The 25,597-nt window shown below is 43.8% G+C and overlaps 3 protein-coding genes across 4 annotated transcripts; 2 read left to right on the forward strand and 1 right to left on the reverse strand.

The window, feature by feature from the left end:
• The first annotated feature begins 88 nt into the window (after positions 1-88).
• On the forward strand, positions 89-2,262 carry LOC118417056. Of its 2 annotated transcripts, XM_035822415.1 has the most exons (3): positions 89-345; positions 442-558; positions 890-2,262. In XM_035822415.1, exon 3 carries the CDS (start codon positions 901-903, stop codon positions 2,218-2,220), a length of 1,320 nt encoding a protein of 439 aa, XP_035678308.1. In that variant the 5' UTR covers positions 89-345; positions 442-558; positions 890-900; the 3' UTR covers positions 2,221-2,262. The 2 variants fall into 2 exon arrangements, with proteins under 2 accessions (XP_035678308.1, XP_035678307.1); XM_035822414.1 differs by lacking the exon at positions 442-558.
• LOC118417059 (alpha-N-acetylneuraminide alpha-2,8-sialyltransferase-like) lies at positions 979-8,890 on the reverse strand. Its single transcript, XM_035822417.1, has 9 exons — positions 8,729-8,890; positions 7,549-7,617; positions 6,980-7,132; positions 6,280-6,439; positions 5,890-6,002; positions 5,488-5,577; positions 4,801-4,912; positions 4,279-4,414; positions 979-2,858 (listed from the first exon to the last, which is right to left on the reverse strand). Exons 1-9 carry the CDS (start codon positions 8,794-8,796, stop codon positions 2,593-2,595), a joined length of 1,167 nt encoding a protein of 388 aa, XP_035678310.1. The 5' UTR covers positions 8,797-8,890; the 3' UTR covers positions 979-2,592.
• A 463-nt stretch (positions 8,891-9,353) lies between these two features.
• LOC118417057 (alpha-N-acetylneuraminide alpha-2,8-sialyltransferase-like) lies at positions 9,354-15,704 on the forward strand. Its single transcript, XM_035822416.1, has 9 exons — positions 9,354-9,490; positions 9,854-10,003; positions 10,543-10,734; positions 11,270-11,432; positions 11,633-11,748; positions 11,941-12,033; positions 12,226-12,337; positions 12,487-12,622; positions 13,454-15,704. Exons 2-9 carry the CDS (start codon positions 9,921-9,923, stop codon positions 13,738-13,740), a joined length of 1,182 nt encoding a protein of 393 aa, XP_035678309.1. The 5' UTR covers positions 9,354-9,490; positions 9,854-9,920; the 3' UTR covers positions 13,741-15,704.
• Positions 15,705-25,597: the final 9,893 nt, after the last annotated feature.

Raw genomic sequence — 25,597 nt, forward strand, 5'->3', positions numbered from 1 at the left:
TAGATCGCTAGAGGTCCCCAATGACACGTGTGGATAACTGACATACTGCGACACTATTTTTGTGAGGTGAGAAAATTGGTGTATAAATGTCAAAGGTTACAAACTTGTTGCCTGAACGACCGTGAACGAACGAGTGGATTTTGCAACGACTTTGTTCGTTGATCATCAATGGCAGATAGGTCATAAATCGGGCAGCTAAGTTCAGAAACTGAGCCAGACATCTTCATCTTGCATATATGTGCCACGACTCGTTTAGAAGTTAAATTGTCATAATAGTATTAATACTACAGCCAACCCGAGGGGGAGGGTACGAAGGGCCACCAGAACTCACCGCAGATTCCGAAGGTAATATTGTCTCACTAATGTTTTGAAAGCATTTCTACATTCTGCTTCAGTGTTACACACATATAGGTATATATAAAGCCCATTCATTATCCCCAGGTGAAAGGTGAATTAATCACCAAGCAGATCTATCGGTGGCAAAGCAGTATCCAAAGGGCCAACCAGTATCCAACAGACCGGGTGACCAGGCCAGGCTGTGGTTGGATACTTCTAGTGATAAGTAGTTATGTCTATATGGACATGGCTTCTGTCAGCTGTTTTAACAGTGTCCAAACATGTTTTGTTTATGTCTCAGGGGCCTTAACCTATGACCTGCGCATATACAGTGGGATCTGTGAATGGGCTTCTTGAACAAGGGTTCCACAAGTCACGTCCATAGCCTTGATGTTTGATAATCTAGACTTTTACATTGATGTGACGAAGGCTTTCTGTGAGACCCTGGGGTTCATGTGCACACCATCCTGTATTAGAACATCAACATTGCTTGTTAATTACACCTAAGTTATTATCAATGTGATTTATGATTATCTTGTATCATTATTTCCAGACTCAGAAAGGATGTCCAGGTGCAAGAAGACCCTGATGATTTCAGTCTTACCCTTTCCGGCTGTGGTAAGACATGACATGAGTATGAAGTACGGAGACCATCAATTTATTTGGGTTCCCATGCTGAATGATTTGAATATAGACAGGTTTCCAGACCTATTAGAGTACACAGATATGTTAAAGGATATTGTGAAGCAACAACATGTAACTGGAGTCGTCAGCCGACTGGATCTAGAGACTCTGGTCCATGCTGCGCTTTCTGAAGAGTTTCCTCACATCTCAGGCCCCACAGTGGAGTCCTGCTTCTTGGCACTTCACAAGTTCTACAGCCGGACTGTCCTTGATCCAAACCCGATTCCTTGTGAGGCACTTGACCTTGACTCCCCAACATTAGAGGAGGATGCGAACCTTGCCCTACAGAGGGTGGGACTGTCAGCTTTTCTAAAGCCTGGGCTCGGCACAGGCTCTGAAGCCATCTATAAGATCAGCAGGAAAACAGAGCTACTTCCCGCTATCTTAGATATAAAGGGAGCATTGACAGGAGCAAAATTCAACCCATATAATCCCAGTATTCACTTGTTACGTAACTTTGTCATACATTACCTTGATACAAAGAAGTACCCACTGGCTCTGCGTCAAGTCATTGTCCTTGAGAAGTACGTTGATGTTAAGATGAAGGTCACGGTTGATGGTTACGTCCACAAAGGAAAAGTTAACCACCTTCTCACTACTGAGTCAGTATATTTTCCCTCTAGGTGGGACAATGCAGCTGGGTACTATCATCCATGCAGTGCAACTGCTCAAGTAAAAGATGACATTGTGAAGATTTTTGTAAAGGTTGTGGAAGGAATGACAGCTTTGGGTTTTGATAACCAAGTGTTGCACGGCGAGTTTTTCGTCAAGTCTTCAGGTGCACCTTCCTTGATAGAAATTAATGTAGGACGTTTGGGGTTGAGTCACCTGCAAGTGTGCCTAAGACAGGGTGATCCTGTCAGACTGCAACTCCAGCTCGTGTCGGGAGAGGGCGTGGATCTTCTAAGGGTTGGCGAATGCCCGGTGTTTCTAGGATACATCGTTCCCCGTTCCTCTGGACCTGCCACAGATTACATAGACTTCGACAAGGTGGATGAAATCTCGCGAGAGCAAGGAGTTCACGTCGTCATGAAGGTCGATAAAGACGACCAAATTACGATGTTAGGTCAGGGTGGTGGGCTCGGGGACTATGTAGCCAGGGTAGTGATAAGGGGACTGAGCTATGAGGAATCCGTGGAAAAGTTCAAGCGCTTCAGCAAACAGATACTTAAGAAACAAGAATGGTATGCATGGTTGTAGCACAGCTTTTCTATGTGCAATACCGTTGCAGGTGTGTGTACTTAAGTACTTAGATATTGCCTATAATACAATATTTACTCATTTGCTTCCCCTCATTCATTTAGAGTTTTATTTTGTCATTAACCAAGCTACATATAATCAGAGATGGCTGACAACTATAGTTTCTTTCATTGAAATAGCAACTGCAAATTAAATGTATACAAGTCATTGGCAAAACACTACAATTATATACATAAATGAGTTGTGATGAAACACTATCAAGGTAGTAACATTGATGTACAATATTGGGATTGTTACTGTTTATACTGGTAAAGAACATTGTATGCTTATGATCTAACTCGTGACTACTATTTACTGAAAGCGGCCCAAGGACTAACTGCAGGGCACCGCCTGAAGTTTTAGTACTCCCCTGTCATGAAGACGGTTTAGGAATAAAAACTCCTCTGTGAAATTGTGGTATGGTCCGTGCTCAATCAGCTCTCGCTCCAGGAATTTGTCCTTGAATTCCCTCATTCCCAAGGTCGGTCGGTCGAAGTAGTGGTAGTTGACCGGCTGACCGTTGTACTTGGAGAAAGGCCAGAAGCCGTACAGAGTGACCTCTTCACACAGAGACAGGGACACCGCCAACAGCAGCAGACCTGAACAGGTGTACAACAGTCACATGATGAGAGATATCGATGTAAAGTTATGAGAATTTTCACATTGCTGAGGTTAAGCATTGTTCTAAGAATTGACGATCACACATTCAAGGTCCTTAAAAAAACGTTGATGTCGTTTAGAATGAGTGTCATGTTTGACCCTCAAATATGTGACTGTACAAATGCGGCATTTCTACATCAAAACCCTGCCTGACAATTGCTCATGCGCAACTTTGTCCAAAATTCTTATCACTATCATTTTAAACAATTATTTGATGAGAGTTTTTGCACCTGATTCTAGTTTATGCCTAGGTTACACATAGCCGACTTTGGCTCCCGAACACTAGCCGACTCTTAGCCGACCCAAGTCGGCAGTAGTTCGGGAGTAGTCTGACCAGTTTAGGCCACGCCTATTTTTTAGCGCCGAACATGTCCCGAACACCTCCCGACCAGTAAATGACTTACTCCCGACTGTGTCCCAAATGCTAACTAACCTATCACCAACCATCCCGACCTCTAGCCGCAGACTGCCGAATCACTCCTGACTGATCCCCAACCGATTGCCGACCCTTTTTCGACTTGAAATAGACAAAATCAGCGATTTTCAAAAGAGTGCTCATTTTCGTTTTTAATCAAGAATGTCCTTTGTTCTATTTGTAAACATCACCAAGAGATAAAATTTAGATCACATATAGCACCAGTGCGGTATTTATGGGTCTTTTTGTTTTTGGCTGGATGTCGGTCGTGTGAAGTTCGGGAGTGATTCGTCTACGTTCTGGCAATAGTCTTTTTGCTTGGGAATGAGCTAGCAGAGATTTGTCTAAGGTCTTGGGGTGAATCATTGGTAAGTTGGAAACAAGCTGGGAGTAAATCAGCAATGTTTATGGCGTGGTTAAGATTTAATTTGACTGCTGACTTACTCCCGAACACCAACCGAACACTAGCCGACCGTGCCGAACACCAGCCGACCACCAACCGACCCATTCCAGAGTTGCCGTTCAGAGCCGAATGTTTTGAACATTTCAAAACATTCGGATGGAGCAGACGAACACCAGCCGACTCAGCTGAACGCCAGCCGAACGCCAGCCGACTCAGCCGAACGCCAGCCGACTACAGCCGACTAGCTCCCGAATCACTCCTAAACCATAGTCGGGAGAGAGTCGGGAGCCAAATTCGGCTATGTGTAACCTAGGCATTAAATTGCCTAATTGAAATGATAAGTTCGTTTTAAAGTGGCAGAATTGACCGTCCATTGTGTTACTGTCAATCGTTCGTCTCGTTTCACACGTGAAAACGCTCGATACGGTACTTAGCTTAGAATTATCTATTAAATTCTGACGTTTTATGTGCTCGTCCAGCCTGTGCTCATTTGCATATTTGTGACAGGGCAAATGCTGCGACGACCGTGTGATTGGCCTACCTGTGGTTGGTCTTAGCTCCTGTAAGCCCCGGCCCTTCCAGAAGGAAGCCACGGACAGGAGGAAGTCTGGATGGGACGCCCGGACCTGGCGGATACGGCCAGCGTTCTTCAGTGCATAGATGGCGAGCATGGAGACCTGAATAACGGCAAATCATGGGAACACGATGGAATAACTTCATCACATTTTTTCCCTTACACCTCGAGCTCTGTCAGATATCCTTACACGCTTTACTTTTCCCTCCCCCAATATTGTTTCCTTAACTAGCCCTAACACTGACATGGGAAGTCATGTGAACAATGATACAACTTATGGAAAAAATAGACAAATCGACGGCAAATGGTTCGAAACTTGACGAAAATCACATTCCAATCCACTACCACATGCTCATACACAAAGCTTTACATGACCGACATGACGCAATACAATACTGTACTGATAACTAACAGTAAGGTGGCAAGTAATCATATCTCTCTTACTTACTTTATTCTAAAATATTTATGTGCACTAAGATTGAAACCAACCTTTGCGTGCCCGTACAGCCGGAATGGATGTGTGTACAGGAGAGGTTTGCCATACACTGCCAGGTCGTTTAAAAACCTCTTCTGGTCGTCTTCATTTATCAGTTTGTTATAGCTGTAAAGGAAAAAAAGTATTATGATATTTCGATGAAACTAAAGCTATCTACCAACGACACGTTTCCATATGGCCGGGGCCAAAACAATCGTGGACGCTGCCAGTAATATACTACATCGGTGAAACCGAACAATCTCAGAGCAGGCTCTCACAGCATAGACGGCCAAGCTCATCAAACTCAGAAGTCTCTGAGCACATTCACATCCAATCCCCAGGACATTCAGTGGCTTTGGACAAGTTAGCATTTTGGACTCTAGTTGGGCATGCCTACTTCCTAAGAGGAGAGAAGTGAAATAAACCATATACACTAGTGCCCATCGACCATCCCTCGCCCCAGACGGGGGCCGATATCAACTGCAGGGCACCTTTGACCCGTTGTTGACGTCACACCTCTCAAGTCACGTGACATACGTTTCGGGTCATTTTGGCATGAGACGGATCAGAAGACTAATCGAATGATTGTTGGTGACTGCTTTACTTTGGGTCCGGAAATAGCAGATAAAATCTTTACAAAAGGATTGAAAGTTGATAATGATATGAAGATACCCTCTGTTAATCTCTGTTAGCAGACTTACGTGTCAAAAACTGATGGGTTGATCGTGATGAAGTCAGTCTTGCTCCCGACATCCCCTGCGAACTCGCCCCCAACTGGAGAAAAGTTGCTCCTAACAACAGAGAAGTCAAAGGTCATGGTAATATCACGAGCGATCGCTGTTGTTGTTTACATCCGGGGTATTCGACGGCTGGTGCCTACCAGGACGTCAGTAGATTGGATTAAGAATTGATATCTAAATTAGCAGATCAAATTACTGGTTATTATGTAAATCAATCTTTTGCCAAACATCTGCTTTTTGCTTACCACTGCGTCACCGTGGCATCATCGCGATCGCTCGTAAAGCAAAACAGCGACAAAAAACTTATGGAGGTGAATTTTGCTCTAAAACGTTCTACCCATGATGCCTGTCGTATGCCCTCACCTGAATACGAAGTCCGACGAGTCTATTTGTCGTCCACATCGACTGTCAGCCAAAATGCCCCCGTTTCCTACCACACTGCAGGACTTGAACTGTGCTGGTTTCATGCTGTTTTCCTGTGGACGCAAGGTAAGTCATCAGTTAGTAGGTTCAGTCTGAAAAGGTGAGTCACGGGCCACAACACGATATCAAGATACCAGTAGTTCTGTGAGTACCCCCTCCCATTGATTTCAGTATGTCAACTGTTTTCATTAGAATCCACCACTTACAAACATTGTTTATTTTGTTCATATTGCACGCATTCTACCAGCATTCATGACAAGTTGACCTCCAGTATACAATACATCTAACAAGTTAAGTATTTCTTCAGTTGTGAATGAGCATGGTGCCTACCCGGGGGAGTACGCCAAAGACGATGTCGGGGATCTGCGCCGTTTCCGTCTGCAAAGACCACTTCTTGGTCTCAGCGAAGTGGATGGTCTCTCCTCGCTTGATGTTCTTTTGTGTGGCGAACATGTTGTTCATACTGTGGGCCTCCTCCATAAGACTAGCTCTGTAGAAGAGTAGTCATGCTGTACAGTCATCATGAAGAATAAACTCCACAGAACGTGAACAAGCCGCTAGTAGGGGGCCCAACCCTTCATCACCTCTTCCTTACATCAAACGCTATCTGCCATTGAAACTTCAAAACCACAGCAGCCCTGTCAATAACAAGAGATACAACAACCGGAAGCGCTGCTGCAGTACCATGGAAAGCCATCAGGGCGCCCAAAATCGCCCTTTACTTGCGTCATTCCAAGACCTACGCATCCACATCATAACAGTTTATGCAGACTTTCTGAAGTTCTTTATGGATATCACGAATATCCATAAACACAAATAGGCACACGTGCAGACACACCCAAGGCAGTACGTCCATGTTACGGTTTGTATGAGAGCATTTCAATCATTTCAATTCTGCTTTATGTTATTGCAAAAAACATGGATGAACCGTAGGGCATCAGCACACCTTATAGCATGCTCTGATGGTAAGTGTTAGGCTTGTGAGTTAGGCTTGTGAGTGCCTGGCTACTTAAAACAAGCATGGCTTTACCTCATGTTGTCTATCTCGGCTTTGTGGAACCCCGTGAAAGGTTTGACGACGGGAATATACTCTTCCAGCGGAGCAAGGTCCTCCGCCACCCGGTGAGTGTCTATGTATTCCTCTGGGATGACATCGCTGCGTTCTTTCGGTATCTCATTGAAACTGGGCAAGAAATGTAATGATGTGTTACTCTATAGTGGTATATACCCTTTACTCACGACGTTGTGTACTTACATTCGTTGGTTAAAAAAAACGGTATATCAATGAGGGCATTATGCTAATTCCGGACTATATAATACTCGTAGACAAACCATGCCAACATGTTTAGCAGATAATGAATGCACGAATGAACTTTATTGCACGATACAATGTATGGCAGCTACGAAACCCTCGTATGTACATGATCATGTATGTTTGTAAGACAAGGCAATAAGCACAATAATAAAATCATACTATTCTATTCCAAGGTCTACGACTACAGCAATATGGGTGTAAATGGTGTACTGACATAATATACTTGTAACGTATCGGTTTGTTACAATACAATTGAAAAGGTATGGTGTTACGTTTGTACTCACTACGCGTGTCTGCACTGCCGGATACACTGGTTCTGTTGTAGCTCTCGGTGAATTGCAACTAGGGATAGGCTGGAAAAGAAATATTCACCATAATAACTGACACCCGCGCCGCATTCCACTAACTGGCGACATCGCTGCAACTGCCCTACGACCTAAAATTGACAGATTGTTCAACGAATTTCACAGATTGGCTCCACCAATCCACTTAAGGTCATAGCGAGGTCGCAGCGCGATCGTGGAATGGGCGCTGGACCTGCGTAGGTTTATATGTCGTACATAGCAGTGTGGATGTGGCCGTTTGGAATGGTTAGCTAGACTATAGTATAACCTTGTATATTTACTAAGACTGCTACCTCGCAGTGAACGAGTGATTTTACAGAGCGCACATTGTGTCTTGTTGTCTTTTCATTCATACAGCTTGCTTCATATTCCAATTATTAAGTCAATGGTTACAATTTGGGTTGCAACGATGTCGCGGCGCGCTCGTCGTCTAGTGGAATGGGTCGGGGTTCTCCATGATGTCTTCAGACCATGAAAACATGTCGAATATGGGTCATGTTGTTGGTTTCAGAAGCGTGCTTTGTCTTTTGTTTATGTTGTTATATCAGTTTTGACAAATGCGTCGATTTAATGACAGATTTTAGCTACAGCCGGACTGCATATAACAAACCCTAGAGAAAAGTTTGTCACGCACTGAGTGGCACTGTCTACTATCTCTTTTGATGAGTGTTAGTGAACTGAAATGAGGTCAGATGTCCAGATAGTGCCTGCAGAAAAGTTACATTTATTAGCTTCTATGTCTATGCAGATAACTTTGTATGTATGCAGTCTTATAGTGTTTCTACTAAAGAAGGTTGACCTGTGCAATGGCCTAGTGGGTAGAGTGTTCGCCTTGCATTCGGTAGGTCGTGAGTTCGATCCCCGGCCGAGTCATACCAAAGACTTTAAAAATGGTACATGCTTCTTTCTCTGCTTAGCACTCAGCATTCGGGAAAGAGTATGGAAGTTGAACACACACCACTACCAGTGGACTAGCCCCCTGCTGTAGTAATTGCGTTGTGTGGCCCAAGGGCTACTGAAACGGAGATCAGGCGCGGGTGTGGCCCAAGGGCTACTGAAACGGAGATCAGGCGCGGGAAGGACTTTAACTTAACTTAACTAACTAAAGAAGGTTACTTACATGGTTCCAACCACGGCAGCAAGGGTGTAACTCGTCAGTGTAGCGTTACTCCACATGGTGCTCCTCATACTTTTCAGGACGCAGCTTGAACACACCACAGACTCCTCACATATCAAGGTAGCACAGCTTACAGGTGCACACGACAGTCTCCCTATTGCTTCGTCAGCTCTAGAGAGCAATGGCCGATGACTGTTGTTTATGTTTCTCAGAAAGAGACGCTGGTGTCGTGAAACATTAAAAAACAGGACAATTTTGGCGTCAGCAATTGCGCATGCTCGCTATTTACTCAGGAGGTGTGGCAAGTGACCACTTGTCTAACAATCTCTATGACTACGTCCGCGCATTTTTTTATCCACAAAACTTGCAATATTATATCCCTGAATGCAAGCAGGTACACGAACCTTCGACATAGAACTTCTACCTATGCATTATATGGCGAAAACGATATAGTAACTTGTGTTATGGCGAAGATCCAGTTATTCTAGCAGTCTGACAGCCTCAGTTCTAAAAAAAAATATCGAGGGCATCACGTGTAGACAACCCTGAATAGTGTCAAAGGTCGGGACGGCCAATTATGAACCGGTTCTACAAGATGCTTGATTGGTCGTCATGCTGACGTAGGTACTGTGGCCTGGCTTATATGTATAGATACTACACATTCCGCACAGATCTTCTAGCCACTTCACGTTCGACTGGTTGAAATGTGATCTCAGCCCGAAAAAAGTGTACCAGTATGTCACGACGAAAGCATGAGGGAGCAAGGTAAGCACACTTTCGTCTATATTTTTTCTCATTCAGAACAAATTTCAAATGTGTATTATGTTAGCAAGGCTTCAACGTTTTTGCATGAAATGACTCTACGTGGCAGGGAGGGGGGCAACATCATGTGTTAGTTGAACAGAGCGTGCGACGCAGATAAAATTTTGCTGACTCAACTCATTGTTTTTACACACAGACTAGATATATGACGAACACAAGAATTTGTGACTACAACTATGTACTATACTGCTTATTCCCAAGAGGGCATACTAGTTCTAAATCTAGTACAGTGCATCAGCAAGGACGTTATATAGGAGTCCTTGGTATCAGTGATTTGCCCTCATTCTGAGTCTTCGTTGTTTTTAGGGTATTCTGACCTGATTGAAGTCCCGACAGATGGACACCCAGCCCAGAAAGTCTGTCCTCCGTCACAATGAAGATAGGGTCCTTCAGACGGTTTACATGCATCATCTTCCTCTTGTGCAGTCACAGCATTCTGCTGTTGTTTATACACAGGTTGGTGTACACTATCATAATGCTCTACCGACTATAGTTTGACAATGCGAAATTGTGGTTTTTTTACCATTATTTATTGTCTCGATCCAAACAATTTAACATTATAGACAATCTTTATTGACACGACAAAAGTACAGCGACTTTCGTAAGGTCTTACATTATATGTAAGCGTAGGCAATTCCGTGGCTTTGTCTTTATTTATGCAGTATAGTCATGACGCATTACATTGTATTTATTTCAGGCATCAATTTAACCATAGTAATAACATCACAACAAAGAGAATGTATATGTACAACATACTATAGGAAGGCGTTATTAACATATAGCAATCTACATACACAGTCGCTTCCTTGGGGTTTTGAAGTAGGTTATGCGGTAGATCGTATAATTGCCGTGTTTAGATTAATGGAAAAGGTGATTTGAAAAGAATGGCACTGTTTACACCATATCTGATCATATCTGGCATCAAAAGTATCTGTCAAGTGGAATACAAACCAAATACAATCACGGAATAAATGGCTAGTTTTCTCTTGCTGTAGGAATGTGACGAGTGACAAATGTATCAGACAATGTAAGAGAAGAGTCGCATTCCGTAACCTCATGCAACACAACGGACAAACATCACCTGTTATGCAACATGGCCAACCAACGGAAACTGACAGGGGTCAAGGTGATGACTACCACACCACGCCCTTTCTTGGCTTCAACCTGACGGAAATCAAGAAGTTCAGGTGAATCAGCATTTTTAAATGCCATCATCATCTTACTAATATTAATGTTTTTAGCGTGTTCTCCAAGGAATTCTTTGGGGGCACTGAATCGTAGCGGTTTTGACTGGACCCAATGTCCTAGATCGAATTGACGACATGAGACCGTGTTAGAAACCGCTCCCAAAGGTCTGGTCAGAGATTAATCATGCTCATAATCAATAGTACCTAGGCCTGTATCTAAACAAAACAACACTATCAATGTGAAACTGTTTGCTATGTTTGTGTGTCTGAATGTTTAGGCCATCTACTGGCCCTGTTATTCCCTGGCTAGTCTAGTCTAGTCACTATTTCTGTGTTCTTTTTGATAAGAATTCCATGATATTTTCTTCTTTTTATGCACTGTAACGTAAGTGGTACCACCTATTGTCAGATTCATTCAAGACGTCATTTATTGCAAAATCGCGCGAACAGTGGACGATAATAGGTACCACACGACCATAGGTACCGCTACGTTAGTCTGCTGTGGGATCTGACAAATCGCTGTCTCATTTTGCAGAGAGGCAGTTGAAAAGAGAACGAAGCTGCGGCAATACCTGTTCGTCACCAAGAACAATACTAAGCTCGGGGAGAAGTTCCGATGTCTAGAGACGGACGAGTGGGTTCTGGACCCTGGCTACATCAGGATCACCGAGAAGAACTTCTACAACAAACTACCACAGGTACAACCGCTCCAAAACGTGAATGGGGGTGGGGGTGGTGTGGTAGTGTCCTAAGAATAAACGAAAAAAGAAATTCGATTAAAGTTTGAAAGCAGTTGGTACTCTTCAGATGGGACTTCAAAATCTTATCTTTGCAAGACACCCTTTAAAACCCCACATAACTGATTAAATCATGAACTGATGAACTTTGTTTATACCAGGAATCCCCTGTGAGAGCCAATATGTCCTTCAGATCATGCAGTGTTGTCGGTAACGCCGGCCTGCTACAGAACTCCTCCTGTGGGAGGGAGATAGACTCGTCCACTTTTGTTTTCAGGTTAGTCAGAGCTTCAAAGTCGTTCCCCCGTTTCTACAGTTTCCATTACCATTACCGTCCATGAAGTGACGGTACGTTATAGACGTACCTGAATGGTGCCCAATGATTTTCGTTCTGTTTGCCATAGATCACAAGTTCCTTCTTGTTTTATAGATTGAACGCACAGTATACCTGCTTCACTCTTTATTTCAGGAGTAACTTTCCACCAATCGGTGGTCCTTATAACGATGACGTGGGGAAAAAGACCAATTTTCTTACTGCCAACCCTTCCATCTTTGCTAAGTTGTGAGTACACATTTTTAGTACATTTACAACATTTTGTCTCGAGGTGAATAGCTATATTTTTGTGTTAAATTAACGATTTCTTAACGTAAATTGGATTGAATTTGACCGTACACAGTATCCTTTTTTTAGCCTAGAAAATAGCAATGTTTTCTGGGTAAATGCCTGTTAATTATAAATTCTTACCTCTCAAAGCTATAAAAACCTGAAGAAGAACGCCGACAAGAAGTCTCTGGCCGAAGATCTCAAGCGATACGTTCGGTCGTTGGTTTGGACGCATCCATTCCATTTGAAAAGATATTCAGAGGTGAGTGCGTATCGTCTGTATCTCTGTGGTGTTTGTGCGTGCGAGCGTCTCCCATTTGTCTGTCTGTGTGTGTGTTAGTGTCTATGTGTAGTTGTGAAATGATTTTAGGCAAAACTATTCATCGTCATTCATTTTCTTCACAATTTTAGGTAACCCTGCGGGCATATGACGCGACGAAAAGGTACAAGTCCTTGAATCCGGTCCTTTTCTCCCATCCCAAGTTCCTGCGGAATCTTACTGCGTTCTGGAATGAGCACGGTCTGAAGGCACTGAGGGCCAGCACAGGTAGGGGAGAAGAATTCTTAGCCGTAGGATCTATTTTCAACACCGGGAAGGAAGTCAGTGACCTCCGACAGGGGTGCTGTTTTTGTCTGTGCTGGTGTTTATGTGTGTTCGCAACTTTAATACAATGTCCTTTTGATGGATTTCTTTGAATTTTGGTATGTTGGTAGTCATTGAGGGTCCGAGACAACATGTAGCAGTAGTTTAAGATTTTGGAGAATCAAAGGTAGAAACCCTCATCTTGAAGGTAGTGTCGTTTGGCGAACGTTTCCTTTTCGCTGGAAGGGCCCAATCACTTACTCTGAAAGCAGAGGTTTGGCTCTGGGCTGCTTTAGATCAGCTGTTGCGGAGGTCTTATGCACTCTTCATGTTTCTCCTGTTGTTTGGGGGATGGTAACATCAATAACCGGTGCAATGGCCTAGTGGGCAGAGTGTTCACCTTGCATACCGGTAGGTCGTGAGTTCGATCCCCGGCCGAGTCATACCAAAGACTTAAAAAATGGTACATGCTGCTTTCTCTGCTTAGCACCCAGCATTCGGGAAAGAGTATGGAAGTTGAACACACACCACTACCAGTGGACTAGCCCCCTGCTGTAGTAATTGCGTTGTGTGGCCCAAGGGCTACTGGAACGGAGATGGGCGCCGCCCTATGCGCCATCAGGCGCGGGAAGGAACTTTGACTTTGACTTTGAACATCAATAAAGTACATTGACACAACATACCCACATGTAGAGCCCATGTGCGCAGAGCCAATGACGCTGTATATGTAATTGGGGAAAATGATAAGTGAATAAAAGAAAGAGGTATACACAAACCACTACTTTATCTTTTCAGGTCTGGCTCTCGCGACCATTGCAGCTTCTCTGTGCGATCAGGTGACCCTGTACGGTTTCTGGCCTTTCCCTTTGTACCGCGGGAGGGCGCTGTCCTACCACTACTACGAAAGAGCTGTGATCGGAGACGTGGAGTTCCGGAATAAAACGCTAGAGTACCACCTGTTAACGAACTTTCACCCCTACCACAACTTCACGGAGGAGTTTTTGATATTACAGAAAATGCAGGGTAAGGGTATACTCAAGGTGCAGGTCGGGGAGTGCCAGAACACACGGACAGGAAAGTAAAATTCTCGATCACAGAGATTCACTTCCTTGGGTTGGATCTGATCATTCAGACTCTGATTCATTGAGACCGAATCGATGGTCCAAAGTGTCCATAAACTTGGCAGTGCAGAGCAACAAATGGCCTCTGGACAGGAAAACGCCAAGCTAGCTAGCCCTTCCCCTTCAACACGTTTGAGGTACCTCATCGAACACGGGACCCCATTTTACGTCTCTTCCAAAAGACGGATGCGTATCCAGTTGGCAACTACTAGTAAATGATTAAAACCATGAGCTCAACTGTGAGACTGCTACCAGTTGAGCTACAGGGACATCCCTAGACAATGCAATAGCATACGCAAAATGCGATAGTCGGATGGGACAATTGGACGACTCTACAAGGAACAAAACGCCGTTTCCATAACAGAGATGTGTATATCTGGAATATGGAACGTGTTTTATACTCCTCCACTAAACGATTATAGATGATAGTACTCTGTATTGCCATCAGCATATGCAATATGAAAGTGTGTTTTCGAATATGTTCCCAAGACGATAGACGATTTTACATTTGTAAGAGATGTCAACGCAAGGGCAATGTAATTGTTTATATTCAACTATCAACTACACGGTTACAGGGTAATTCAGTACACACAACATGTGCCCTGCAACTGAATGTTATGCCAATGAATCAGGTGTTCCGCGATACGGGCGGTTGGCTGTGAAACAAACTGTTTGTTTGTTCCTTTGGCATACCCACCCGTTAAACCGCCTAATGGCATGAAAAGCTGCATGTCGATACAGATTTATTAGGTCCACCCACGTCGGGATGGACCTCTACTCTCATCGACTAGCGTGGTGAGTCAGTCTTTATTATAATTCAGGCGTGTGGGTCTTGTGAAACCTCCATTTAACGTCCTATCCAAGAGACATCCCTAGCCCAAGTTAGGTACTCATTTACTGTACACCTGAGTCGAGAGAGGAAATTGATGAAAAGCCCCTTTCCAAAGGGCACAATTTCGAGGCTTGTCAGTCAGTGATTCCGACTCGGTACCTCCAGGTTATGAGTCAACAACCCTAACCACAAGATCAACGTACCATAGTCAGGAATAAACCGGTCCAGAACGAGAAAACGACCTGCAGTCTGTCGGGTCGATACCTCTAGCTCCCCCGCACATGACGTGACACCGCTGACAGACGACGCCGAGTTGTTGACGACGGCCCATCTGGCGGGAAATTGCTCCAACTCATCGCGTCGATCGGGACTGAAGTGGCGAAGGCCCCGGTCGATGCCTGACAAATCTGCGTTCTCAATTTCCTCTCGCCGAACGTCGCTTTCCAGCTAAGCTAGGTAAAGACGCTCCGTAGGCCCGAGAGGTCGGTTTGACGGGAAAACGGATGGTGCGGGTTTGGCGCTAATGCAGGGGTGCGGCCATATATCATCACCGTGGGGCGTTTGTCACTGTCCCCATCGATCTGTACAAGTCAAACTTCCCTGTTGTGGACATCGACAGTACCTGCTACTATACCAAACACGATTCTCAGCCAAATACATACGAACTAACCCAAAAGTACAAAACTATTGATATAGGCTGGAAGTTTTAAGTGCAACATGTTGATTAGATGAATGTGAACAGTGGCTTGACAACTGTCAGTACAACCGCCTAACAAAAGTACGGAGTAACTTCTGTTAAGTAGTGCTGATCCGAGGAGTTGTCTTCTTGTGATCTTTTTAGAAAACCTGAAGCTTTATTTTCTGTATAGCTAATGATATCTCTGTATGATGTCCTTGGTATAGCTATATAACGTTAGCAGAGCAGTTGGAGTGTATGTGTTACGTGAAAAAATAATATCTATTATGTGAAAAACAAGATATTTGTATACTTGCATGCAAGTATTCGTATGCTACAAGCAGCATGCTGCGAGGCTTGTTGTGTTGTTGTTTTCTTACTGAACATGTTATTGTAAGTAAAATCGTTTGAAAACAACAAGTCTGTTACTCTATTAAAAGTAACGATAAAACGTTCAACTTATAATTTCCTTCTCCATATTTGTATCAATGGAGTAAAACAACTTATTGTAAGAAGGTGTTTGTTAGGTTTCACGTTACATTTGTGAGTTCTGAGATGTAGTTTTTCAAAATTGTATTCTATGAAATAGATGAATCAAATACAAAATACTACAACAGTATGCTCGCAATCTTGTGTGCTGGGTCTTTAAGGATGAACTTAGATTGGGGACAGGCTGTCCTTTATATCGTAATTTTCTTGAGACGTTGGCGAATAACGTCGTTTACTCCATTACCCCCGTTAATTATGAAATCATTTAGGGAGAATCCTTCGGGTGGTATCCGAGCTACATAAAGGGTTTATTTTCATTAGAGTGTTGGCATGCTACTGGGGTATTTTTTTCTCAATTTGCGAACAATTGTTCCAATCAGAACTCATATATATATGCAGCACACAGAAAAGTACAAAGCCATGATATTGTATGAAATAGAGGTGCTCTGTGCAGCTAGGGGCTCAGTCCTGCCCGTATCTCCCCCTGCATCACACGGCGGACATTACAACATGTCATCTCCGTTAGCGAGACTCATCTGTTCTCATACGGAACAAATCACATTTCCGGCGCGCGCGGGACCGGCGCGCAGTTCCCACCAAGTTACGGAGCGATTATCGAATTTGGCGATGGGAACAGAGACATTTTCATTTCATCAGGTCTTTCTGGGGGAGATCCGCGTGGCGCCGCTCGGCTCAGACTGGGCAATCTGTCTTGGGGAATTTAAACAATGGGTCGTCAGTACATTACCGCGCGCACACTCTATCTTCGACGTCATCTAAATCAGCGCGTCACATCACGGAATGCAGCCGTACGTACAGAAGGTACGCACACGTACAGCGTGTAGTAAATACCCTGCATAGTGTAAACTTTTCCTCTTCCGTAGCCTGAAACACTCATAGCAACAAACTCACAGTAACTTCTTTTTCATATGCAAATGGCGTACAATATCGTACTGTAGGGGTGTGTGGGTTGTACTTTACGGAAAAACGAAAATCTAGGTTAGCCTCGGACTTCAAATGAAAAATTCGCTCTTGGAAAGCTTTAGCTTTCCGGTCTGGAAGGGTAGCCTTGATTTATCATACTTAGGTACATTATTCCCAAAGTGCGTACGAAATGCATTAACAATTCAAAGACATGTCACAGTGTTCCAACATCAAATACAGGTAACCAAGCTATGTATCCTGTTTTGGTATAACGTTGTACGCTAATTGCCGTTAGGTATACGATATCAAAGAAATGTATATCCCCAGTCCCGGAAACTTCTACTAATAAAAGACAAGCATGTATTACTTCACGATGTAACATTTTTTCTAGGCACTCCTTTTTTTTAATTAATGAGAGAATTTAAAGGGATTTTGATGAAAAAATAATATTTTTACGACTTTGCGGTATAGGAAGTTTATATGAAGGTCATCAGTACACAGGTTTTCCGTACGCCTTCTGGATTTATATACGTAACTGTTAACCGACGAGAGGGCGGGGTATTAGTAGTCACTGCGTCACAAAACGTTTTGTGTTAGTGTGATACACATTTCCTCTAGCCTTGACCCTGCAACAGCCACAAATCCACTTACAACTGACAGGTTTAATCAATACATTCTCTACACTAACTCATCGTTCAAAGATAATCTACCTATTATGAATAGGTGCTCCCTGAGTCATTTCTGTTGATGTTCCGTGCTGTGTTCAGCTGTACAAGGAGGAAAGTACGCGCAAACAAACAGCACGCACGGTTGAATCGGTGTATGGAGGATTTTCCCGACATTTTTCAGTAGGGAATGTGCTCCCCGGTCCTTCCGATGATGTGTAAAGCAGCCCGATGATGGGCGCTTGTCGCTACAGTAATTACGACGCCGCCTCCACCACGCGTTATCGGCGATCTTATTAGATCAGCCGGACCCCACAGCTCGTGCCCGTTCACGGAGAAATTGGATCATCGCCCACAAATGACATGTACATTGGACTTTCTCATGTACGCTCACAGAAATTATAGAGTTTTTCAATCATGTGGGGAATAGAAGACTCGTCTTCACGTCTATTGGATGAGGGCAGGAGACAGTGATGAATAGCAGCCTTCGGCAATAAGCGCTAACTTCTTCCCGTCTTGGCACGGAGAGAACTTTCCACCTACCGTGGACCCCTTCACTTGTGGGAAACTATGACTGTGGCCTGACTGTGTACATTGTCTTTTTTGTCGTCACGAAAAGACTGAGTCAGTTTCTATTGCGTCTTCATCCCCAAAAGTTTATCTATTCTTTATTTTTGAAAATAGGTGCCCAGTAGAGACCAGTACACACTACATATCTTGGCGTCAAAGTGGGACCTAGCCTCCCGTCCGTTACCATGGCAACAAGTAAGAGTTATGCTATTGTCAATTGGAGTAATCCCAGACAACTCAGTTGTTGCCCCCTGTATCACAGTTAAGGCAGTTTTTAAGGTTGGACCTGAGCGACTGTCAGTTAACACCACGTCCCTACTAAATCAGCACGGCGATGGGAAGGTACAGGGATGTGTTTTGGTTCGCCTGTATTTCATTAGGCATGGTTAATGTAGAATTATGAATCTCCTGGACAGCTTAGTAAACTGTCTGAGAGAGGTGACGATGTCCGACTTAAGTCCGGTCATTTCATCTCGAAACGTCATGAACGTACATATTTAATTGCTTGAACATTTTTTTAATGGCAATTGTGCAAGTATATTTCAAACATTTTACGAAATACGGTTTGTTTGATATGTATCCTTATTGGGAAGTGTAGATAGATTTTTGGCAATGTCTTACCTGACAGAATATGCAGAGATTGATCGAAAATATCACGCACTGCCAACTAGGGCAAGTTCAATTATTTCTTCAGCCATTCATCATGAAAATGTCCACATATACAGTGTACGTCTGCCGTTAGTTCTAAATCAATACATATATTGTGGCTATGCCTCGCGTACGTTCATCAAAATAATAAACACAATTGGCTCCTGTAGTTTTAAAACGGCTAAGGGCTATCCCGCCACTCAAAAAGCACGACCATAGCATATCCAGAACAACCAGGAGTTCTGTTGCAGTACCTTAGAAATCCGCTAGGAGGACTATTATCGAAATTGGCTTTTGTTTTTCCTCTACCAAATATCATGAGCACCAATCAACAGCTTCTCGAGTAATATTGTCCACAGACACAAACACACGCAAATTTCACCGAAAATATGGCCTTCTTGGCGAGGGCAGAACTGAGTGTAATTCAGAAAGTGAGAAATGTCGGAACCGAGCGATTATCCACTCTAAGTTTGTCATGTGGCGTGCACAAGCGTCTGTTCGGAACGGTTACGGTCGTAACCCCTTCCCATCTTTTTTTAATCCTGCGTGGATAAATAACGCCCAATTACGGAAGGGTGTTGACCTGGTGACAGTCTCGGTGCCATGGCCGACCCCTGCGGGAGCATGGCCGGCTGAGCACGGCCCGCAGGACCATCCGTCATACACGGGGCGCTGCAGATGTCATCAATACAGCACGGCTACGGTCCACATGCACACACATGTCCTTCACTCTCAAAAAACAATCTAGCAATTAAACGCCTGTGAAATTCCCACCCTCCCTTCCTACCGACCTCGTTCCCTCACCCCTCCCTACCCATCTGCCTCCCTCACTGTCTCACCCACTCTCATTCAACCGCTCTGTCAATCACCCACTCTCTTTTATGTCTCAGCTTTGAGCTTATTTTAGTGACATTTTGAATCATAAAAATTTCAAAATGCGTTAAACGCTAGTTCATCTTTATCCGCAGGGTGCCCTTTATCCGTAGTATTTAAAAGCGAGGTATTTATGGATATCAAGCCGACGGGCGACGGTTTCATATTGCATTTTTTTAAAATACTGCAGTTTGAAACTGTGACCACCGTCCGTCGACTTCATATCCCTAAATACCCCGCTTTTAAATAATACGGATAAAGGTTACTACGCGGATAAAGGTGAACTAACGTTAGCTGGATGAATTTCACAAAGGGATATGGATGAATGGACTTGATTGCTCAACGGTATACGGTACAATGTGTTTCAGCAAGAGCTACTACAAGGCTATTTTTCCCTGCAATTAGAGTTCAAAATGTTATATATATGAAAAATTGATTTATTCCAAGTTCGCCAGCTAGCCTAAGGTGTTGGACCTGTTTCCCATAAGGCACAGATGGGTAGTGTTGGCCGGCCTGCCGCCGCAGGAATCCGCTAGAGTTGAAGGTGACGGGCACAGACAGCGTCGGACTTCCCGTGACAAGTAGACCCCAACAGAACACGTCAGGACAAACCTTTACTTACGGAGCATACTCGAGCATTTCACATACAATAGCCACGGATAAGTGTCTCTTGTGTTCTTTTTGTCTGCGTGCGCGTTTTCAGAATTTTGAGAGTGTTGTACTAGATACGTCCCCCGCCGATGATATTACAAATGCTGGCTTTGGACCAGAGACTGCATCATGCCAATCACTGGACCAGGCAGCTAGGGCCAGTGATATAGCTAACGCATTGCTTGCCATCCAACTTTAACTTGCCAAGTTTATGCACACGTACTTTAATAGAATGAGTGTTACCAAAACTACATGAGGTTGAACTTCTCTTTTCTTTCTCAGCCGCTTCCTAATCCTCAATCCCTCCATCCCGCCACTGATGTTTAATTTGTTTCCTTATTTTCTCCTTTCCCTCTCCTTTTCTTTCTTGTTGTTTTCTCACTTTCACTTATGGCAAGACAATCTCAGTGTTTAAAGGCTGGGGAAAAACAAAAAGAACAAAAAGAAATAAGCGCTCATTTCACATAGAATGATCGTTGTTGAAGAAATGTCCCGGTTTTTAGTAGACTCCTGAGCGATTAGCTCCAGGAACCAGGACTACACACTGACCAGATTGATTCACAATTTCATTTTGCGGGAGTAATTGGGCTAAAATCCGGGTTAAATACAATTTCGGCAAATTTGGAGAGCGATAATTTCCGAGGTCAGGGTAAGTCCTGTTCTGGACCGTGTCAAATATACTCTGAATGAAGGCCTTGAGTGGGCCAGGTACCCTCATCTCATGGGTTAGACACTTGTGAATCACAGCATCAAAGACACTTGCTACAAATATGATCGTGATATATTACTATTTTACTAAATTCATTTCATACGAGAAACAAAGTCGACTGGATACAGTACATAGCACAGAAACGCTTATGATAGGTCATCAGCTAATTAGATAATATTACTGACTTATCACAGGTCATGGTCCCACACTATGTACACCCCTGCACAGTATGACTGACATGATCATAGAACGATGCCAACATCCACTGTCTGCTGACTGACCTCGTCGGAAAATAGAGGGGGGGGGGGAGTTGTACCCTGCCCACTGACAACCTCTTATTTCCGCTTATGTGTGTCGTAAGCCGATCAGAATTAGCCTCCTCCCTGTGAAGAACCGTCGACACAATAATGAAACCCGCCTGCCGTATGAAGTGAGACCAAACCGCCGGACGTTCGCAGCCAGCCCCTCCGGCGGGTTTGCCAAGTCCGAGTACTGAACACCGCAGCACCCCTGACGCCTGGGCTTTGATGTGGGGTCCCCCCGTGCTGACACCCATTACCTGGTGGCGCGTTGAGAAAAGCAATGAAGGGAAATGGGGAATTACCGCGGGGAGTGGTGCGGCCCGGCCGGGGCAGGAGTAAGCTTCTCCCAGGCGATGAAAACTCAGGGTTTTTGATCCGGGCGATCTGGGGTTTGTCAGTGACGTCTGGTCCAGGCAGGTGAACACTGCCGTCTCATCTAGACCTGTACTTCTGGGCACAATGAAAGGCAAGCATTAAGGCCTGAGGGAAAATGGTGTGTTACCGGCTACCCCAGACCAGCAAAAGATGGTCACACCTTATAGGACCCTACCCTTTATTGCAAGGGATGTAAAATTTTTAGCCTGACATCCGATTGATGTAATTTCAAACAGAAATCCAAATAGCCTTAAACTTTTCTTACAGACTTCCTGCATTGTAATATACTCAGTTAACGGATACAGGCTTTGAACAGTGACGTAAGAATGTGTTGTTTACATTGTTTATTTTCTTCACATTCATTTATTGAGCATTGGACAAGAATCTGCTCTAGGTAACATAAAATAACAACCAACAAGGGAACTAATAAATACAAGGTTAACATGTAACAGATGTTGACATCAAAATAAACTCGTAAGACTACATCGTAACATAAATATCAAAGCATACCAATGGAGGACATTGTACTTCTTGTAATCTTGGAGATTGTGAATCCCTTTGTGTTATATACATTGAATCCATCAAAATTCAGCTCTTTCTTCAGTTTATCATCTTAGACAAGAAGGTTATGTAGCGATTGTATGTTTGGATGTATATCTTTATATGTATGTATGTGGTTTATCCGCATAACTCAAGAAGCTATGTGTGAATTGATTGCCTTGGATCTCTATTGCTATCTTGTTCGCGTTTTCACAGTAAATATTCGTCGTAGATAAAATAACGTAATATAGCGCATTAAGTAAACTTCTTAACCATAACCTTAGTTACATTTCGTCCACCCAATCTACTATATGAACAACGATAAAATAAAATGCAATCGGCACACATAGTATTTGCCCTATGTCGTCGATGTAGGCTGTATTCTCCACAGCCCTTTAAGAGGCACTGTGTGATGAGAACAGACCACGCCCTGTGCACAGCCTATATGCGCATGCGCCAAAATCTTCAGGCGAACTACTTTTTTCAACTCTCTTCCCCCCGGACCTCCCAACAGTCATCGCGCGTAATTGAACCTGGAATAATTATTTTGTCTCATGGCGAAGGTGATGACACAAGTATGAGTAGAGTTGTCATTTCCCACGCTGTGCATCAAGAAGGACAATCCTAAGGTCACGTAAGGTCAAAAGGTCGCTACAAATATCCCCCCTCCCTCCAGACAAGCTGGCGTCGACCACTGGACATATTACTGACGATTTCTTCATCCATAGATCATATTGCAGAGAGCCAAGGAGGCGCTGTGTCAACAAGAATGGGTTGTTGATATTATGACGCGTGTGTTCCACACGAAGGTTCTCTGTCATCGTGCCTTTAACAACCTGTCGGTGACGGTTTACAACCTCCCATCGCGCTAGCCTGGGTACCAGACTGTTTCCAGGGCCAACACAGGCATTGCAGCATCAGCTCAAAGGGGGTAGGGGGTTGTAGGAAAATTTTACTCGGCCTGTGCGGGCCCTGGAAAAAGTCAGACATCCAGGCTACCATCCGGCAGGCTTCGGGGGGTGGGTCTGTACGACCGAGTACAATGATAGAATGTTAGGTTCTGACATCTTGGATTGTCGTACAAATTGACCAAATAAAAACATTAAATGGGGAGAAAATTTTGTCAGCGGAAATACTGGTCATTGGTTACCGACGTGTACATACTTTTCCTATTTAGCCTATCTTAAAACAACTCCGAGAAGTCTGATTAGAGACTAGTATGATATAGTCACACGCCTCTTCGACATTGATTCTTCGGCGCGCACCAGACAAAAAGAAAGAGGTATGGAAACATTGCGGAAAGGAACACACTAAAGAGAAGTAAAACTAGTACTAAAAAAATTGGAAAAGAGGAAAATTTTACTAAGTACGTATTGACCTCCTAAATGCACAAAAGATCGGCGCCTCTCCGTCATGTGCTAATAGAAAACTGCCTGCTGAGAAGTTTTAATCGGCCTTGGCCTTGGCGTAGGCGTTTGCCGACGAACATGGGAACTATAATATGGGGATAACGTGAGAAGTTACAGCGGCCAGATTTCTGTCAAACATACGGGCTATATAGCTTTGTATTAAAGGGTGGGGCTTTAGACTTTGTGTCGGTTACCATGGCGACGTGTATACAGGCACGGCGACTTTCCACGGTCATGAGTTAAGGCAACCAACTCAGCACAAATAGCACCGGGGACAAGATGTGTTGACAGAAGGTCAGATATTCGGCTGAATGTTTGGTCGCCAATGAAAAGAAGCCGTAAATACATGATGGTGAAAAAGTACGTCATCTGTTACCAAACTGTTGTATTGCTGCTCATCTCTCTCATAATATTACGATGTGGTCTGTATGTTTCCCACTAACGGGCGGCTAGCAGACACTGGTCCCCGCCAATGTCCGCAGACGACGTGCACTGGCGCCAACTGGTCAGATCCGTCCTTTGGTTTTCGTGATTGAATTATATTCCGAACGATTGCACCAAAGTGGCGCTGCGGATTTATACACAACGAAACGTTTCTAACCGTTAGAAAACAGGCACAAAGTGAGACAATTCTGCACCGCGGGTTGTATGTAGCCTTCTAATATCTCCACGACGAGTTACGTACAGGATACCATGTAGTAGCCTGTGTACGATAAGTGTTCAATAGTGCGTAGAGAAACAAAGTATTGCTTCAGAATGCTACCTGACGTTCATCATCCACTCCTTTGTCTGAGGTTTTTTTGCCCTGGTGTACCAAGATGAGTTGTGAAGGAGTGGTGTTGACAGGTTCAGTGTACATCTTGTCTCTAGTTGCACGTTGATGAGCCAAACATCTATTATGGCTGTGTCCCCACTGGTGTCCGGTTTCGTCTACTTCGTACTACGATAAGGACAACAAATTTAAGCCATCTACAGAGGGCGGCGGCAGCTGTCACAGGTACTTGGCTCTTCCCGTGGTCTGCCCACACTCTTAAATCAACGTGACAGACTGTTTCTTCTAATTTTCAACATTCTACACCCAAGTTGCCACCGAGCCCACACTCAGTGTCTTGTCAGTCCCATAGGAAATCTATTTGTTTGGAATGCCGAATCCCTCGCTAATTCCCGCTAGCCTTGACAGACTAAGCTCGCCCCGGCTTCTGCGGAGGTCCGAGGCCTGAGAACCCGCCGTCCCCTCGCTGTGGAATGTACACTGTTTGGGAGGGCAAGCCTGCTCTTAATTCGCTCTAGCCTTAAGCCATCCACTCGACACTCGATGTATCGCCCCAATAGTCAAAACTACTAATTATCGCAGGCGTCTGTGGAAATCGATCCTGCCGCAGTGTTTGTTACTGTGCCTGATTGTACCAAAGGGAGGCGACTCTCTCCGCCAGGTTCAATTCCAAGGGCACGAGGACGGGCCGCTAAATACGTCACAGGTGTCCGGTCCCAGACGTCAGCCGCGCCGAGAGGATCCGAGAGGACCTCTGGCTCTTCTTTTCTTCTTAATGTTTTAAGAAAGAAATTTTAAAAAAATAATTCATTTCCCAATCGTGCGGGGAAAAAATTAAAATCAAAAAGTCAAAATCGTCATTATTGTTGGCATTGATCTTGTAGAATACATTGTTATCTTCATGAATTATATAGATGTCAAGATTTCAAGAATACAATGCTTTTAATAATTACAGCTTATAACACAGTTAGATACTTGTCCGATATTTTTCTAAATGGTTGTGTGCATTATAATACATCTTGACTTCTTCGGCAAGATGACAGATTTTGAAAACTAAACCAAAGATGTGTTTACTGAATTTGATTAAAAGATAACAGTATTTAACAAAACGGTAAATGCGCAATAGGAGTTTGTCGTAAGTTTTACCGTTACTATAGGCAACTGTTTCTAACATAATCTATAGCTTAGTCCACATACAGTCCATAACGAGCGAGGCCCTGTCATTGCAATAATCTCTATCCGTTCTAACATACAGTATGTGATGTGACAATGAGGGCACAAAAAGAAAACTGAATATTCTATAAATGTAATACCAAATCGAACAATGGGCGTGACTGATATGGTACATTATAACTCCAAAACAAAACTGACATAATTCAGAAA

Source organism: Branchiostoma floridae, chromosome 6 (genome assembly GCF_000003815.2).
Source record: "Branchiostoma floridae strain S238N-H82 chromosome 6, Bfl_VNyyK, whole genome shotgun sequence".
In the NCBI taxonomy this organism is placed as follows: domain Eukaryota; kingdom Metazoa; phylum Chordata; class Leptocardii; order Amphioxiformes; family Branchiostomatidae; genus Branchiostoma; species Branchiostoma floridae.

Bases quoted from the DNA above. Each gene is read 5' to 3' on its own strand.
- LOC118417056 (XM_035822415.1), top strand. From the start codon at position 901: ATGTCCAGGTGCAAGAAGACCCTGATGATTTCAGTCTTACCCTTTCCG.
- LOC118417059 (XM_035822417.1), bottom strand. From the start codon at position 8,796: ATGAGGAGCACCATGTGGAGTAACGCTACACTGACGAGTTACACCCTT. The intron at 6,003-6,279 runs GTAGGCACCATG...TTGCGTCCACAG, and splicing joins TCTTTGGCGTACTCCCCCGG to GAAAACAGCATGAAACCAGC. The intron at 4,415-4,800 runs GTTGGTTTCAAT...GCCGTTATTCAG, and splicing joins GGCTGTACGGGCACGCAAAG to GTCTCCATGCTCGCCATCTA.
- LOC118417057 (XM_035822416.1), top strand. From the start codon at position 9,921: ATGAAGATAGGGTCCTTCAGACGGTTTACATGCATCATCTTCCTCTTG. The intron at 11,433-11,632 runs GTACAACCGCTC...TGTTTATACCAG, and splicing joins TCTACAACAAACTACCACAG to GAATCCCCTGTGAGAGCCAA. The intron at 11,749-11,940 runs GTTAGTCAGAGC...TCTTTATTTCAG, and splicing joins TCGTCCACTTTTGTTTTCAG to GAGTAACTTTCCACCAATCG.